General features: G+C 39.8%; 1 protein-coding gene across 1 annotated transcript in view; it reads left to right on the forward strand.

Moving 5' to 3' along the window:
- Positions 1 to 16,010, forward strand: part of CNTN6 (contactin 6) — a 116,327-nt gene extending 100,317 nt beyond the window's left edge. Inside the window, exons 13-22 of the mRNA XM_009817442.2 lie at positions 313 to 430; positions 1,292 to 1,450; positions 1,543 to 1,692; positions 5,363 to 5,433; positions 8,192 to 8,426; positions 8,984 to 9,099; positions 10,507 to 10,693; positions 13,191 to 13,303; positions 15,027 to 15,195; positions 15,907 to 16,010. Coding sequence (XP_009815744.2) covers positions 313 to 430; positions 1,292 to 1,450; positions 1,543 to 1,692; positions 5,363 to 5,433; positions 8,192 to 8,426; positions 8,984 to 9,099; positions 10,507 to 10,693; positions 13,191 to 13,303; positions 15,027 to 15,195; positions 15,907 to 16,010 — 1,422 coding nt within the window. The remainder of the gene's footprint in view (positions 1 to 312; positions 431 to 1,291; positions 1,451 to 1,542; positions 1,693 to 5,362; positions 5,434 to 8,191; positions 8,427 to 8,983; positions 9,100 to 10,506; positions 10,694 to 13,190; positions 13,304 to 15,026; positions 15,196 to 15,906) is intronic.
- Positions 16,011 to 16,236: the final 226 nt, after the last annotated feature.

Genomic DNA, 16,236 nt, shown 5'->3' on the forward strand with positions numbered 1-16,236 from the left:
ATGAAACTATTTGCCACGGTCTTCAGACGACACAAATATTTATAATAATTCCTCCATCACTTTTTATATGCGTGGCAGATCACTGTTTCTTTACAAGGGCTGCAGCCATTTATTTTTCTTTCTTAAATTTCATAAAGGCGCTTGAGTTATTTGTGAAGCCATAATAAAAATGTCCACATGAAAGAAACTGATGATAGCTATGAATATTTTAATTTAAAATCTGAATTTGTTATTAATATTGAGCAATTTATAAAAATGTCCAGTATGGAAAGCATGTTGTGAGTGATTAGTTTACTTTCATTGTATCTCCAGGAATCTGTTGGGGATTTGATGATACGAAATATTCAGCTACATCATTCTGGGAAATACGTGTGCATGGTACAAACAACTTTAGACAGTCAATCTGCAACAGTAGATATAATTGTAAGAGGTATGTCTGTTAAATGTAGACACATACATCTTCTGGAGGAGTTAGAAATTCTTAACATCAGCTGTTGTTTAAATGGTTCCTAGGATATCAATTCAATATTTCAATAGTGAATCGTTATATATCTTGTATCCTTGGCCCCAAAATTGGATTGAGATTCTGGCCAGCATGATCCTAGTGTGCAGCTAACCCAGGGAGAGCTGTGCAATTCTGCCATGGCCCCTTTGGAAGGTAAACTTTTCTGGCCACACAGGTCAGTGTGACAGGGCATAGGGAAGTCCTCTACTTTCGGCAGAGTGCTGTCACCGGCTCCTTGCTGGGCATCTCTGGGTCACTGTGCAGGCTGGAAAAAAACAAGAGACATGGTTCCTTTCCATTATTTGGAGATAATATGGAAAACTATTTTCTATGGTCAACTAACTAATCTTTTTACTGCTAGCAGCAAGAGAAATGCTGTGACGGGAGCAGATCCTCTAAATGCTAGCAGAAATCAGATTATTTGTATAGTGCACCATCTTGCATTCTTTCTCAGTTTTGATTAAATTCAATAGGAATTCTGAAAATGTTCGATGGTTCAACAAAAGACACATTGGGTAACTCTCTTTGTCAGACAAAACCAAATCATTCCCTTGTTTGTAGTTTTCACATTAGTAAAACAGACATTCATTTTCCTGACTCAAAACCCCTCATTAATCAGAAAAATGTAATACAGGCATAAAGCCATCATTTAGATTGTGCTGCTTCTATGAAACTGCAGCTTCATGAATAATTCCATCGACTTGAGAAAGTAAGAGTTGCCCAACTCAACCCAGCGATGAATCTTCTCTTCCTAATACCTTCGTCTTAAAATGCTAATCATATTAGGCCCCCCAGGTCCACCAGAAGACGTTAAAGTTGAACATATTTCTAGCACTACTGCTGTGTTATCCTGGAAGTCTGGAATAGATAATAATAGTCCAGTCCAGATCTACAGTATTCAGATGAGGACTCCTTTCTCAGTTGGATGGCAGGCAGTTGCAACAGGTGAGGAATTTGAGCGTTGCCTTGTATTTTTTTGCACACACCATTAATTACTCCAAAAATAAGTTGTCATGACTTGTTTATTTTACCTTTAGTTCCTGAAGTTGTTAATGGTCGGACTCACAAGGCAACAGTGGTTGACTTAAGCCCTTGGGTTGAGTATGAGTTTCGTGTGGTTGCCAGCAATAGTGTTGGAATTGGGGAGCCAAGCAGACCGTCAGCTCTACTGAAAACTAAAGCAGCAGGTAAGTCCCTAGTTCATGTTGGTTTTTTCCACGCAGGCACATTGCCAGCTCCCAAGTGTGAGAATCTCACTGCAGCAGAACCACGGACTCCTGCAGGGTTACTTACATATGTCTCTGGCATTTTAGTCTGTGGCTGTTACGGCTTCATGAGAGCAGACCTGCACTACTGGTGCAAGGGATGCTTGGACATGATTGAGGTACCACACATTTTGCTCTCTGTTTTGGAGATCGCTTGGGCCAGAAATAAAGGCTGGAGCTGGCCCATGCTTCCCCCCTTTGATATGTTCCAATATATATCTAATCCCCATGCCTGAACACAAGCTTTCATTCAAGCAATTGGGGAGCAGCATTTGTTTTCTTCCAATTATAACCTCATTTATACCCTCCTCAGGGACTTGCCTAGAAAACGATAAAGCCAGCTCTCTGGCATATCCTAGCACAAACATGTAATGCCTTTGCTGCAGAGGGTGTTTGAGTTCTGAGCATCAGCAGGGACAGGATATTGGCTTGAACTGGAGGGAATAAATTACAGCATCCAAAGCCCAGTGAAACTAATAGTTTCCACTGATGCCAGGGTGGGATCCTTTCTATCTGTCTGTCTAACCTTTACACATTTATCTTCTGGGAGCTGGAACCTCATAGGAAGAAGACTCATTCTTGGGTGACCGGCACTGTCAGGCCTTTGACCTACTCAGTTTGGTGCAATTTATTTGAAGCCCAAACCTTTGGTTTGTTTTATGTTTCTCCGGCCCCCTGCTTATCAACTCGCTCCCACCTATAAATCAGTATTTATAGGATGGAAAGCAGTAAAATGGAAGTAGCTTTTACAATCCACTTGCTCTTCTCTGTTTATCTCATTTGCCAAGCTCTGAAGTTTGGCAAGCTGCATTTCAAGACAGAACTCCAAATACAGTATTGCACATTGTACAGCAGAAAAAATATATATCCTTAGAAAGAGGGATCCATTTGTTTCTCAGAATACCTTCAATATTTGTCCCAAGGCAGAATTACTTCAAAATGTATTCGATCAGTTGATTTAAATTTAATAAGTGCTTTTTCCTATTGTTGAAGTAAAAACTTATACTGAGTACTGATGGCAGAAAAAAACTATTTGTTCATTAGAACACCAGTTTTGATAGATTTTGTCAGCTTTCCAGGTGCAGAGAGACATCAAATGAGTCTTATCAGCAGTCAGGACTGCCTGGCCAGTGTGGTAGTAAAGCAGATTGCAGGCTGCTCCCAAGCAAAGGGAAGAGCCTGAGAGCCTCCATCCTGGAAAGAGGCACTGATCCTGCCTGGGCTTAGGTGTCTGGGGGATGCATGCCCAAGTGGTACATGACCCCTTCCTCCTGCAGGAGAACCACAGGAAGCTTTCACATGCAAGGAATATAGGGGCGATGGTGTGAAAAGGGAAGGCTAAAGAAAAGCTGGAGACAGGAAGAGGCCAGATTTTCTAAATTTCCCAGCAGAGCATCACAGATATATGTTCTCCATTACATGATTGATCATGAAGTCAAAATTAGTCTTGAGAAGGTCTTTCTTGCTGTCGCTGCCTTGGGGCTTTGTAAAGTATGATGTTCAAAACCACCTATACAGTCAGTAAAAGCTTTCATCTTTTAAAGCTTTTTTTTTATTAGAGGGATTCACAAGGCTAGGGCTGGAAAGAGAAAGAAACAATAAAATTAATATTATTTATCATGGCAATAGCACAAGGAACATTATTTCCTTACAGTGTAGCCCCATCTGAAGCTTAACAAAAGGAATAGAAAGACTCACTTCAAGTCTTAGTTGATTAACCTCTTCACTGCTGTAAATCATTCTGTCTCAAAAGATTGCTGTGCAATGGGAAAAGTGACAGCTTATTTTCAATTTTTTTATCAGAATAGGAAACTGAAAACACTATCACAGTGTGGACAGCAGAAGACTGGCCATGAAAGGGTGAATTTGAACTTCACTGTTATAATAGCTATTTTGCCAGCTGAAATCTGAGCATTAGTTGATTTGTGGATGCAAATGAGCCACTGTTCATTTCATTAAAATGGAGCTGAGAATTAATTGAGCCTCTGTTGGTGCACTCAGCTGTGAATTTTCATCTGTTTCTCAACTATGACCCAGTTGAGGCTCTGCTGAGCAGTAGTACAAATTTTTTCCCCATGCAAATGTACTAAGTACTGAATACATTTAACACATGAACTAATTGAGCATCAACTGGTTCATGAAATAGTGAAACACTAGGCTTGAAAGTCTATTTTGTCATTTTTTCCCTTAACGCAGTTCTTTCCACTCTTAGATTATTTGCCTCTGATCTGCACAAAGACATTGATTGTGAGTGACAAAATTGCATATCTATGTTAAACTCTCCAAAAGAGCCTGTCCATTTGCACTCGCACTCTCTTTTATGACTGCACAACAAAATTATCGTGAAATTTCTACATTTCTAGAGAGGATGAAATCAGATGAAGATTTATATGTGGAGTTGAATCTAGAAGTGATAGTGGGTTCACATAAATTTCTGTGGACTTAAGGGGCTATTGCCTTTATTGCCTTTACTAAAGCTGGGCTAACGCTGGGTGGAAGACATGGGGAAGGGCGGGCAGACGTGGCAAAGCTTGCCAAAATCTCTGAAAAAGCTTCTGAGATATAACTGTCCCACCTCTTTCTGACCCTGTCCTCAGCCCTGTCTCAACACATCCAATTTTCAGACAGTGAGAGCTGAATGAGGGAATGACAAAACAATCTTGAAATTTCTAAAAAGTACCAAGGGTTTAGAGACGGTAAACAGTACAAATGGCCTCTTATAGGGGTTTCTGTCTCAGTCAGTTGCAGAGTTGTCGTCTTTTTTATACTTCTGCAGCAGCTGAAGAGGAACATGATATCATCCTTGCAAGTAGATCTATAGAGAACTGTATAAGAACAAGGCTGGTCTGTCTAAACTCTATGTATTACACCACAAAGCAGTTCCAAAACTGTCGATATTTATAGGCTAAGGGGGTGGGCATGTTTATGGAAATACAGAGCGAGAGGCAAGAAATGCTGATACTTTCCTTGCCTTTCCACCACGAGCCATTTGAGTGATGAGAAGCCCCTTCACCCTGGAACACCAGCACATTGCTCGACCTCAACCCTGTACCTATGGTGCCATACACCTGGAGCAACCCTGGGGAAATCAAGCTCTTATCAATGAACCTTTGGACACTTACAGTGTTGGGAGAAGGAGAAAAGCAAATTAAGATTTTTGAATTTCCTAAGAAAAGCATACAGCAATTAAAAAAATTAATATATTGCTCCAACAACATGTTTACTGAACAAATGCATAATTAGTAAATCAGTAGTGTTGCAGCTACAGTCTGAATGGAACATCATTTTGCCAATTAGTTGATGAGGCATAATAATGTCAGATACTTGATGCTACCAGCTTCTTTAATTAATTTTTTGAACCAGGGTACTCATGTATCAAATACATCTGTGGCTTCAGCCTTATAAACTTGAAAATGTGTAAACATAATTTCAGTTCATTTAAAATGTACTGTTATATAATATAGTCCCTGTTCTACATGTTGAAAGGCAGAATAGCTGCATGTGAGCTAGGAAAAGCTCTAATCATGCACTTGACAAGACTCCCGGCAGTAGCGGTGGGTAGTTGCGAGCACCAACATCTTTTCTTCTCCAGTTCCTGTCGTGGCACCAATGAACATCAGCGGAGGAGGAGGGACCCGTTCTGAGCTGGTCATCACATGGGAGGTAATTGTTAGCTCAATTAACCTAAGCTGTCTAATGGGGAAGAGCCTGTGGGTGAAACCGCAGCCCTGCTGAAATCCAAAGGCTTTTGGTCATTGGCTTTGGCTGAGCCTGGATTTCATCCTGCATCAGCAGAGAAAACAGCCTGTAAGAAATACAGCAAGTTTTCTGTGTTATAGCGAACAATTTATAAAAATAAACAGTTTAAGAGGCATGTTATAAAGATGTTTAGAAGTCTGTATAACCCTCTTATCTCCATTGTACAGGAGGTGCTTAACACACTAATCTGCTTGGCCATTTTCTGCATTAACATTTTTCATACTTTTGTTTACATGTTTTTCAATCTGGAACACCATGCTGACAAGACATATCCTATTATGCGTTAAAGGAGATGAGCCCTTTAATTCTCCAGCACTCCAGCGAAAGGAGAGAATATACATTTTCAGAACAGTTAATACCATACTACAAGTTGCAATGGGTGAGCACAGGTCATTTCAGAGAGTCAAAAGTAAGCGTTGTGGGAAGGAGCTCTCCTTCTCCAGCCGCCCAGCAGCCTCCCACAGACATGGCGACGAAGGCAGGCAGCATCTTGCAAAGCCCATCCAGTCATGGGGCAGGTGCTTGGTCGGGGCTCCAGCCCCTATGGAAAACCTCCCCAAAACATGGCTCCCACCCTCTGGGTTTTTCAGTGCCACTGAAAAAAACATATGAAGTTAATGTGACTCACTTAATTAAATCTTTCCTCTGGCTTTGAGGACCTCTGATGGACATAGGAGCTACCCCAAGCCATCAGGAGCACCCAGCCTGGAGGGCAGGGGCCAGGCAGTCTTCCCATGTATCTTGCTATCAGGTGTGACTATCTCAGAGGCTGCACAAGATGACCTCTGTTTAGTTCCTAATTTGGGACAGGGCCTGCAAAAACACGGTGCTCCCATTGTAAATCATGGAAAACATTTCTTCATGGGAAAAAAAAAAAAGACTTCTAGTTCAGCTTAAGCAAGGAAAGCACTCTGCTCCCTCCCTTGACTTCATTCTTTTTCCAAAGAAATAACCAAGCTCATGTATACAGTTTGAAGGAAAGGAAAAGGAATTAAATTAAACCAGAAGTGATGTTATTTATCAGCTGAGTGAGTTATCTGTGTTCCTGCACGTTCAAAGACTGTGCCATTTAACCAGCCTTTTGGGGGAGGAAGGGAAGTGATAGGAAAAAAATTATTCCAAAATTAAAAATCCCCAGTAGATAAATAATAGTGCCAATGCTTTCCCCTCTCCATGTTCCGAACAGAGTGAAACTTCGCTTTTACTGAACTAAATTTTCCTCCATATGCATCTTTCACTGTTTTGTTTCATTTTCTCCTCTACTGATCTACTCTTTGGGAGCAGAAGAACATGAAAATTGAAAACAACCTGAGAGATCTCAATCAAATTATCCCGTTGGACTCCATAGTGTGTCCTGAAAAACAGTCAGAAGAAATACTAATTATGCCAAGCTAACAACACTGAACACGACTCTCCAGCCTTCTGTGATGAACTTGCTAAACATCTTGATTAAATCTGAGGTCACAGAAGCCTCAAAAACAAATTAAATGCTCTAGAAAGTGGCTTGAACTCTTATAAATCCCCAGTGCACCTTCATCACTCACACTTAACTCTCTCAGGACTGGAAAAGAGATGGAAGGGGACATATTGGGGAATTAGTGTTTGTAAAACTCTTAAGGAAAGACACATTTGTTATATATGCCAGGCCAGGGTTATTATTAGAATTAGAAGGAATTTAGGAAGAAAAAAAAATAAAATAAGTGCCCTGAAATCTTCTGATGTACTTCCTGATTTTTTTTCTCCTATCTTCTTACACCGTTAGTGCTCCCAGTAGTTTCTCCGCAAGAGAGGAGCTTGGAGCCTGGAACGATCACAGGGGCTGCGGTTCTGCCCCGGTGTTTTTCTCTCTCTTTTTGCACCATTTTTCATGCTGCTTTTCTGTGCACCTTACTTCGATGCAAGCGTCTAAAATAAATGAACTTTTGCTGAGAAACACTTCCTTCCTCCATGTACTACTGATCTTTTCTTGTTTCATAAACATTCTCTAGCTTTGAGAAGCCAATGTAGAAGTATTTTTATCCCGAGAAAACAAAAAAGTTCATGCTGGATAGGGTGTTGATGTAACTGCCTGTTCAGTATGAGTCATTAATACATATCTTGACATGAGATTTTATTAATAGAAACATTAATTTGCCATGTTGACTTGCAATTACATTTCTGTTCTAAACAAACTTAAATAAGAATATGTTCATGCACTTGAGACTTTCACTTGTGCTAAAAAAATATGTAAGTACTGTACTCATATGCAGGCAATTATACAGCTGATGCACACTTCGGTGTATACATTTGCTCCTTTCCCCACTCTTTTTTTTTCTTTAAAATAATTTATTTAAAATTAGCATTCCTATACCCCTTGGGGAAAATAAAATCAGCTACAACCTGTACTGAGTGAAATGCTTTTAATTTTAAAAACTTCATGCCTGAAAGAGAATAACTTTAATGGAGCTGATCAGATCTTTTGTTTCTAAATTGATTGCCTCAATAGATTTATTATTTTGATTTTTATTTCAATATTACATTGACTGATGGAGCAAACATTATTATCTTCTCTAAGGCACAGTCAACTAAATCAATACCACTAAAATATACTCAGAGAATGAAGATTCAATTAAAACAGTGTGTACTTGCAAATGCTTATTGACTGACTGCCTTGTCACTACAGCCCGTTCCAGAAGAACTACAAAATGGGGAAGGTTTTGGCTACATCATTATGTTTCGTCCTCTTGGCTCCACAACCTGGACAAAAGCAGTGGTGGCTTCAGTAGAAGCAAACAAATATGTTTATAGGAATGAAAGCATTACACCACTCTCTCCTTTTGAAGTGAAAGTTGGTGTCTACAACAACGAAGGAGAAGGAACCCTGAGCTCCATATCCATTGTCTACTCAGGAGAAGATGGTAACGCGTGTTACTTTTATTAGTAATGGTTGTGTAGCATCAGTAGGTCCCAGATACGATCAGACAGATCTCCACAGGGATGTTAAGGAGCCTGCTCAAAGCTGCTCACTGAAGACTGACAAGAGACACGAGGCAGAAGATGGGAAATTGAAGTAAACAAAAGCAAGGGGCAGATTTTCGGAATCGCTTTAAGTAGACAGCATGTTTTGACTTCTCTGTCCCCGAGGAGCTCCTGTTGAGTGGGCTGGGAAAATCAGGAGACATTCAAAAGTGTAGCTTTCAGAGGGTCTGGCTTTTCAGACCGCTCAGTGCAGCTGATCTCCTCTGAAAATCTGTCCCATCTTAGAGGTAATGACAAATTTTGAAAAATCACGGTTTTGCTGATGCTCCAGAATAAACGGGCAGCAAAGCTAGGGATTCACACCAGGTTTCCTGAGCCTCTGCCTGCTGCTTCCCCCCAGAATCTCTTTCTCTTTTCTTGAATATCCTTTAGTTTTGACATAACACTCTTTTGGTAACACCAGTGTTCCCCAGTTGTGTTTTCTCCCATCACCCAGAGCCGCAGATAGCACCAGCGGGGGCTTCGGCGCTGAGCGTTTCGGCGGCAGAGGTGGAGGTCTCCTGGCAGCCCATCGCGTGGAACAGGCACACGGGCAGGGTGCTGGGCTATGAGGTGAGGCGGCTGGTGCTGGTGTCTGACACCTTAAAGATGTCCCTTTCCCAGCCACATTTGTATTCTGGTTCCTCCTCCCTTGCTTCCAAATCAACAGATAATGGAGCTCTTCACCTGACTCTCATTAGCAACATTTCACCTGAGATAATCACAAGCATTTACAGACCAGGACTGCAGCTCTGTCCCAGACTTTCTGTAATGTAAATTAAAACCTCAAGATTAATCATTTGTGATGGCTACTATCAAAGGACTCGTGCTTGACTCCATGAAACAAAGCTGATCCTCCTCTTACACAGCTGTAACGCTGTCTGAGCACAATGGGGTACTTGATAGTTTGAGGGCATGCACATGACCCACAGCATTGCTTACAGAAGAAACCAGGATAAATGCACTTCATTGCTACCCAAAGCTTATGCTGCCGTGTATTTGGAAGGCTTTTGGCTTCTCACCCCTATTTGTGGTGAGCACCTGCTCATTCACTGGTAACTGAGAGGTGTTTTGCCCTGTGCACTGGGGTGCGTTGCTGGTGTCACGGCATCAAGTCCAGGGCTGGATCCAGGGACAGACATTTCAGGGTCTGAGCAGGGGGAGCTGGGAGGACGCACGGATGCTGCCAGACCCCGGTGGCACTGAGCCGGCTGTGCTGCTTCTGGCTTCGCCCCAGTCTCCAGCAGCCGGTGGGAGCAGAAACCCAGGGTCAGCTGCACCTGACGTCCACGGAATGGACCAGAGGTCCCTCCAGCGAGGTGGGGGGACCAGATTTTTGTATTAATAACTGAGGTACTTTGAAGTAACCTCAGATATGATTCCTGGGCATTTTACTTGCACAGTGAATCACTGTTTTTTGGGGGGTTTTTTGTAGGTAAGATAAACCAAGAGTAAAACAAGTTAGAAATACTTTAAATTCTGTCCTATCATTACAAATCTATAAATTAAGGTGATAAGAGTCATGTACAGTACACAAACCTTCCTAAATCAATTACTCAGGGAAAAAAAACCCAGGTCTAAATAGCTGTCACTGAACGAAAACTAGAGGCAGGATACAAAATAATTAAAAATACCTCTGAGATGACCAAGATAAATGTTTCTTTGTATCTTTTAAAGTTTTCTTCAAATGTGTTCAAATCATAAAACCAAAGAAGCTTTTAAAATTTCTCACCTTGTCAAAAGTTTCCTTTTGGACATCTATAAAGTTACGGATTTAATTTACTTCCTTAATTGGTATTCAGCCTCTGAAATTTTATTTCTTCTCTATAAATATTCATGCCCGTTTTTATTTCCTGCTAGTTTTGAATATAAAAAATCCTGTATTCCTTGAAATCTTCATTGTCAGTATGTCTGCTTCCCAGCCAAATCTGTAATTGATGGAAAACAATGAATTGCCTGTTCTTTGTTCTTGCTTTTCAGGTTTTATATTGGACTGATGATCCCAAGGAAAGCACAGCTGGTAAAGTCAGAGTCAATGGGAATGTAACAGCCAAAAATATCACAGGACTAAAAGCTAACACAGTGTATTTTGCAACAGTTCGAGCTTACAACACTGCAGGGACGGGGCCCTCTAGCACCCCGGTAAATGTCACCACTAAAAAATCACGTGAGTATTCAATTTCGTACAACAAATGTTTCAAACTCCCAAGTGTGATAGTGACATTTCAGCTTACCGTGGCCCATGTCTGATAAATGTTGCAATATCAATGAAAACCGGATGCCAAATTTCTTCATAAAATTAATCAACAAAATCTGTGGCTAAGAAACTTCTCTCTCTCTTCCCTGACAATATTTTTGTGGTCACCATCAAGTTTATTCAGACTCTGGTATTTAAGACATTAATATAATATTTAGCTTGGGCTTCAGTTCTGTCTCAATGGAAGCCAAAATCCTCATCAACCTGGGAAGGTTATTTCTTTTACCCCATTCTATTTATACGCTAAAGTAATTCTGTGCACCTACAAAATCAGATAACACCGGTGTTCGTGTTCCTATAGAGTAGCAACTGTTAGGAAGTATTTCCTTTTGCACTGCAACAGCATGCCACTTGCTTTCAGGAGATTTCAAAAGAGATGCAGAGTCAATAAAGGAAAGATGTTCCACAAGTCCAACAACAGATTTGGGTGTGGGAATATGGGTTTGGTTGTTTAAAGAAAAATGTTAAATGCTCCAAATGAAGTGCTTTTTTGAGACCTTTAAACTGTGCACTACTGAGGGTAGCGTATGGGATACATTCATATAGCTACTATTTGGCCATTAATTTTTTAAATTTTCTGCAATTGTAGAAGCAAAAACATATGCTATTCTCTTTGTGAGAAGCAACTTCATGAAACAAATGCTTTCATAGGCCCATCCTCCAAGGTAACAAGGAAGCACTGAACACCATCCTGCAGGATTGAACCTGTGAAGTAAATGTTCACTAAGAGCAAAATAGTCGTAAAGAAGGAAATCTCGGTAATCTGCTATGTACCCAAATGTCCCAAAGTCATTACTGTTGAAGTGTTCCAGTTTTTTTTATACTTTCCTTGGACTATGTTTTCCCAGCAAACAAATGATGAGCCCTTTTGCACAAAAAGGGAAATATTTCTCCTGTCTTTCACCAATTCTCCTCTTGTTTATGTGCAGTTCCATGCCATTACTGAAGTGCAAGACAGGAACCAACTTGTAAAATGAGTTCATGATAAAAGCTACCATTTAATGTAAATAACATAAACAAAATAAAGCCAGAGAAGGTATTTTTTAAGAACTCAAACAGAACTCTTCTCACAGGCAATTTCTTAATGGAAAATAGACTCATGTCTGGAAATGATTCTCTATATTTGTATGTGCATATGTATGAAAGACAAGTTAAAGACATGACAGTCAAGTGACAAGACACATAAGGAATAAATTTGCTTTTGTTTTACATTGACTTCATCTTCTGTCAAATTCAGGATCGTGCTAATGGTTTGTTTAAAAATTAAAGTAAAAATAACCCTTTTAATATTTAAAAACATATATTAAAGTTTTAAGCTCTAGTCTCTGAAAGATGCAAACACTTTCAATATGAGTAGAGATAATATGTCAAGAGAATATAAACAATATACATCTACAGCAGGAGCTTTAGCTTCAGGTTAATAGCTCTGTCTTTCTACTCAATGTCCAGGATGCCTACAATGTTCTGTGCATGCCATTGTTGTAGAGACTATGGACCATCAACTTATTCTATCTCCATGGGAAGTGAAAGAAATTGTGGAGTATTACCAAATCAAAAGTATCTTCCAAGCTACATACATTAATCATCAATATATAGGAACTGTAGGCAGAAAAGAAGGATCTCAGAAGTTAAGCATTTTAAAGTCAGGTCTGGGATGCTCACATGTTTCTCCAAATCTCTCCTCCTTTTTCTTAATTCTGTTCAAGTCCTTATTTCCTCTAACACCCCCAGTGCCGTCCTCCCAGGCAGGGTCCGGGAGGACACACCATGGAGAAGGAGATAATGTGTTGTTTTACATCTGAGATGCAGTTCAAAGGCACGGTTTCAACTTCACACGTTCACACAAGATTCGATTTCAGTCACTTGTAGGCAAATTTTCAAAGTCCTGGCACTTAGGCATAAAAAGCCTTTGAAAAGCTACTCTCAGCCTATTGTGCTGAGAATTTATAAAATCCTACAATGTTTCATGACGGATCACATGGAGACTTTAATGTGTAGCTCTTTGTAACCTGTCCTCATGGCTGGTGAAAATCTCATCTTTTGTATTTTGCTCGTAGTTTTAGCTTTTTCTGAAATCTATACAGCAAAACATTCTCTAGTACATTAAAATACAGATAGGAACAACATAGTACTTAAACAAAATCTATCAAATATAACCTGAGCTGTCAGACAATGTCAGGCTTTTCCTAATTTCAAAAATGAACTCTCACAGTAACTAGTTTTGTGCTATGAATAGATCTTTATTCTGACTAATACGAGAGCAATGATGGACTGGAAAATAGTTTTTACTTCTTTAGATTTGATTCACCCATGCATTTGCTACTTCCATGTCAGCAGCTCATTCAATTACACTATGCAAATTAATATTCAGTTGTATTTTGTGATTATCGTCATCTTTTTTTTAAAGCACCAAGTCAACCCCCAGCAAACATTGCCTGGAAGCTGACAAACTCCAAAATTTGCTTGAACTGGGAACACGTAAAAACAATGGAGAATGAATCAGAGGTGCTAGGCTACAAAGTAAGTAATTTCTCTAGCTCATTAATCAGACATGGTGTTTATAATAGAGGTACAAACAGTGACTTGTTGAAATGTGACTGCTCATTACCTGGAAAACAGTGACTTTTCTGGAGTTATTGGGATGGTTGGCTGACATTTATGTAAATGGAAGAACAGCTGTATTTGTTCAGAGAAGGACCTCTTTCTCCCAACACAGGGATTTTCTGTCCCCAACGCTGGCTATCTCTTGTCCCATATTCCTTGTAATCATATAAGATTCTTGCATTCACATCTTCTTTGGAAAGGAGTTTCACACGTATGGAAGAAGTAGAGAACAGTCTCTTGAACATGAAAGACAGATATATAATGCATTTAAAAGTTCTCACTCTCTGGCAATTCATAAATGTGCCTTTGAAAATAGACAGGAAGATACTTACGTAAAGATCAATGTGAGTAAAGTAAAAAGCACTTCCATAAATCTATTTTTTAAGGAAAAGAAAATTTGGTTTGAAGTTGGTTTGCAGTATCTCTGACCCTAAAAGACTTATGGAAAGACTTTTTCACTCCTGAAGGATTGTAAAAATGGAGGTGGAGAGTGTTTACATGAGGAAAGGTTCTTAAGATCCAGATCCTCATGTTGCTAGGCATTTTAGCGTCTACACAGAGTTATTTATGCCTAGGGAGGAAAAGGACACAAAAAAGCCCCCACCTTGCAATCTTTCTTGAGATCATATTCTTTTCCACCCTAGTGAGTGTGTTTGAGTAGCTCTACACTGGGGAAAAAGTTAAAATCAGACTATTAACCTTTTTTCCTTTGTATCTAACCTACCTGCTTCTAGGCTACACTTGCTTATTACGTTTTGGTGTGGAAAGAGTGCTTTAAGTACTTGCTGTGGTATTTATGGTATGATCCCTGTTTCTCCTTCTGCTTTGCTCTTCATTAGCATAAGTATATCAAAAGATTGTCAAGAGAAAGGAGTCAAACACTGTCATTGCTGTGCCAGCAAGGAGGAAAGGCTTCTTGGAGGAATAAAGCTGATCACAGTCTGTAGAATCCCTGTCTAGACTCCCCAAGCCACTCTGCACCTTGGCCCAATGATTCATTAGCAAAAAGACCGAAGTGCAAGCAGGCACTGGATCCCTCATGTTTAGTTGTAGAAATGTGCTTCCTAAGCGGAAACCCAGATGCTACTGTCCAACTTTCTGTCCTTTCTTGAAGTCTTTAAAAACATACTGCCATGCTATGTCCTGCGTTTTCTTTAGCAAGTGGTAACTGTACATGAAAGTCAACGTGAGTATTTCTATTTGGCTATAACTGCTCACCACAAACAGGTGAAATGTAAAAAAAAACCCCTAAAACTTCAGTTCCTGAAGTGTCACATTAATTCTGGCTATAAAAGGTGTTACAGGCTGAAGTCTTGTTTAAAGGTGTGCGTAATATTTACAGAGGAGCATAAGCGTATTGCATAAGGACGTCATAATGCTACTTTCAAGATGAGCCTCAGTTCCAGCAGACAAAGGCTTTCCTGCAAAACACAGGTGGAGTAAATGCCCACTGTGATCTCCATCACAAAATCCTGCAGAACATATTTCTATGTTTTGAATTAAGTTTAATACTCTGCAGGATGCCGACAGTGCTCTGAAAAGTTTGGGACATGATAGAAGATACTCTCAGGCAAAAAAAATCCATTAAAACTTAAAAAAAAATTAAATAACTCTTGTTTTCTAATCCCTTTTTACTTAGATTTTGTATAGACAAAACAGACATAGCAAAACGCATATTCTGGAGACAAACAATACTTCAGCTGAACTTCTGGTACCATTTGAAGAAGATTATCTCATAGAAATAAGAACAGTCAGTGACGGTGGGGATGGCAGCAGCAGTGAGGAAATTAGGATTCCAAAAATATCAAGTACGTGTGATTTTTTTTTTTCTCTCTGAATGTTATTGCATAATAAGAAATCTGTATGCCTCCAAGAAGTACAATAGATTAACAGGCTTTTCATTACCACAGGTGGCCTCCCTCCCGTTGCTTTGCAATGCTGGGGACAGGTAGATTAGTCTCTGGTACTCTCACATTCATTAGCGGAGAAAGAATTTTGCACAACACCTAGATGTGACCTTATCTTCAGTGTAGGTGTCCATCTGCCCTGGCCTGTCATGCTCAGGGAAGGACAGAGAAATAAGCTTTCTTGCTAAAGTCAAAGCTGGAGCTCTCACGTATAACGTGACTCTTAATCTGCTCCAGAGCTGCTGCTGCTGCTGAGCCAGAGGACCTCAGCACTGCTCCACGGCTGGGGTGGGGTTGCGCAGGGTCCAGCCTCTGCTCTGGTAACTGCCTTCTCCTTCCTGCAAAATGCAGTGCAGTTTTGCAACAAACTAGCCAAAACCGTCCTAAAAGCAGATATTCACAGGGAGGGTGGGTAGCTGATTTGAAACCATACTCCATGGAATTGCTGCTATGACTTGAAAAATAAATAAATAGAAATAATATTTGCGGATAATGTTTTATTCTGAAAATAGAACAAAGATTGATGTTATGCTAGAATGCATAGAAAAACTTTTTTTTTTTTAACACAAATATACTTTTGTCAGAAAATTTTGTGTGCTTATATTTTTACAGGTTTAAGCTCTGGAGCAATAAGATTGTCCCAAAGGGTAAACCATATATTGACATCTGGGATCCTGCTGTTGAGTTCTGCTCTTATATACCCTTTTCCTTCATGATTAAAGCAATGATCAGCCACAGACTTTTAAAAATAAACCATATGTAGTTTTTATCTTAATACTTCACCATGACCAACATTCCTGATAAACAGCGGGGTTTGGGGGGGGAGATAGAAGTGGTCTGTTATTAAGAAAATATTAAGTATCAATATTACATTAATTTTTAAAAATAACCTTTGAAATTAATGGATAAATATATATACATTAATTAAATGGAGTGGTCTCA

This window comes from Gavia stellata, chromosome 12, assembly GCF_030936135.1.
Source record: "Gavia stellata isolate bGavSte3 chromosome 12, bGavSte3.hap2, whole genome shotgun sequence".
NCBI classification, from domain to species: Eukaryota; Metazoa; Chordata; class Aves; order Gaviiformes; family Gaviidae; genus Gavia; species Gavia stellata.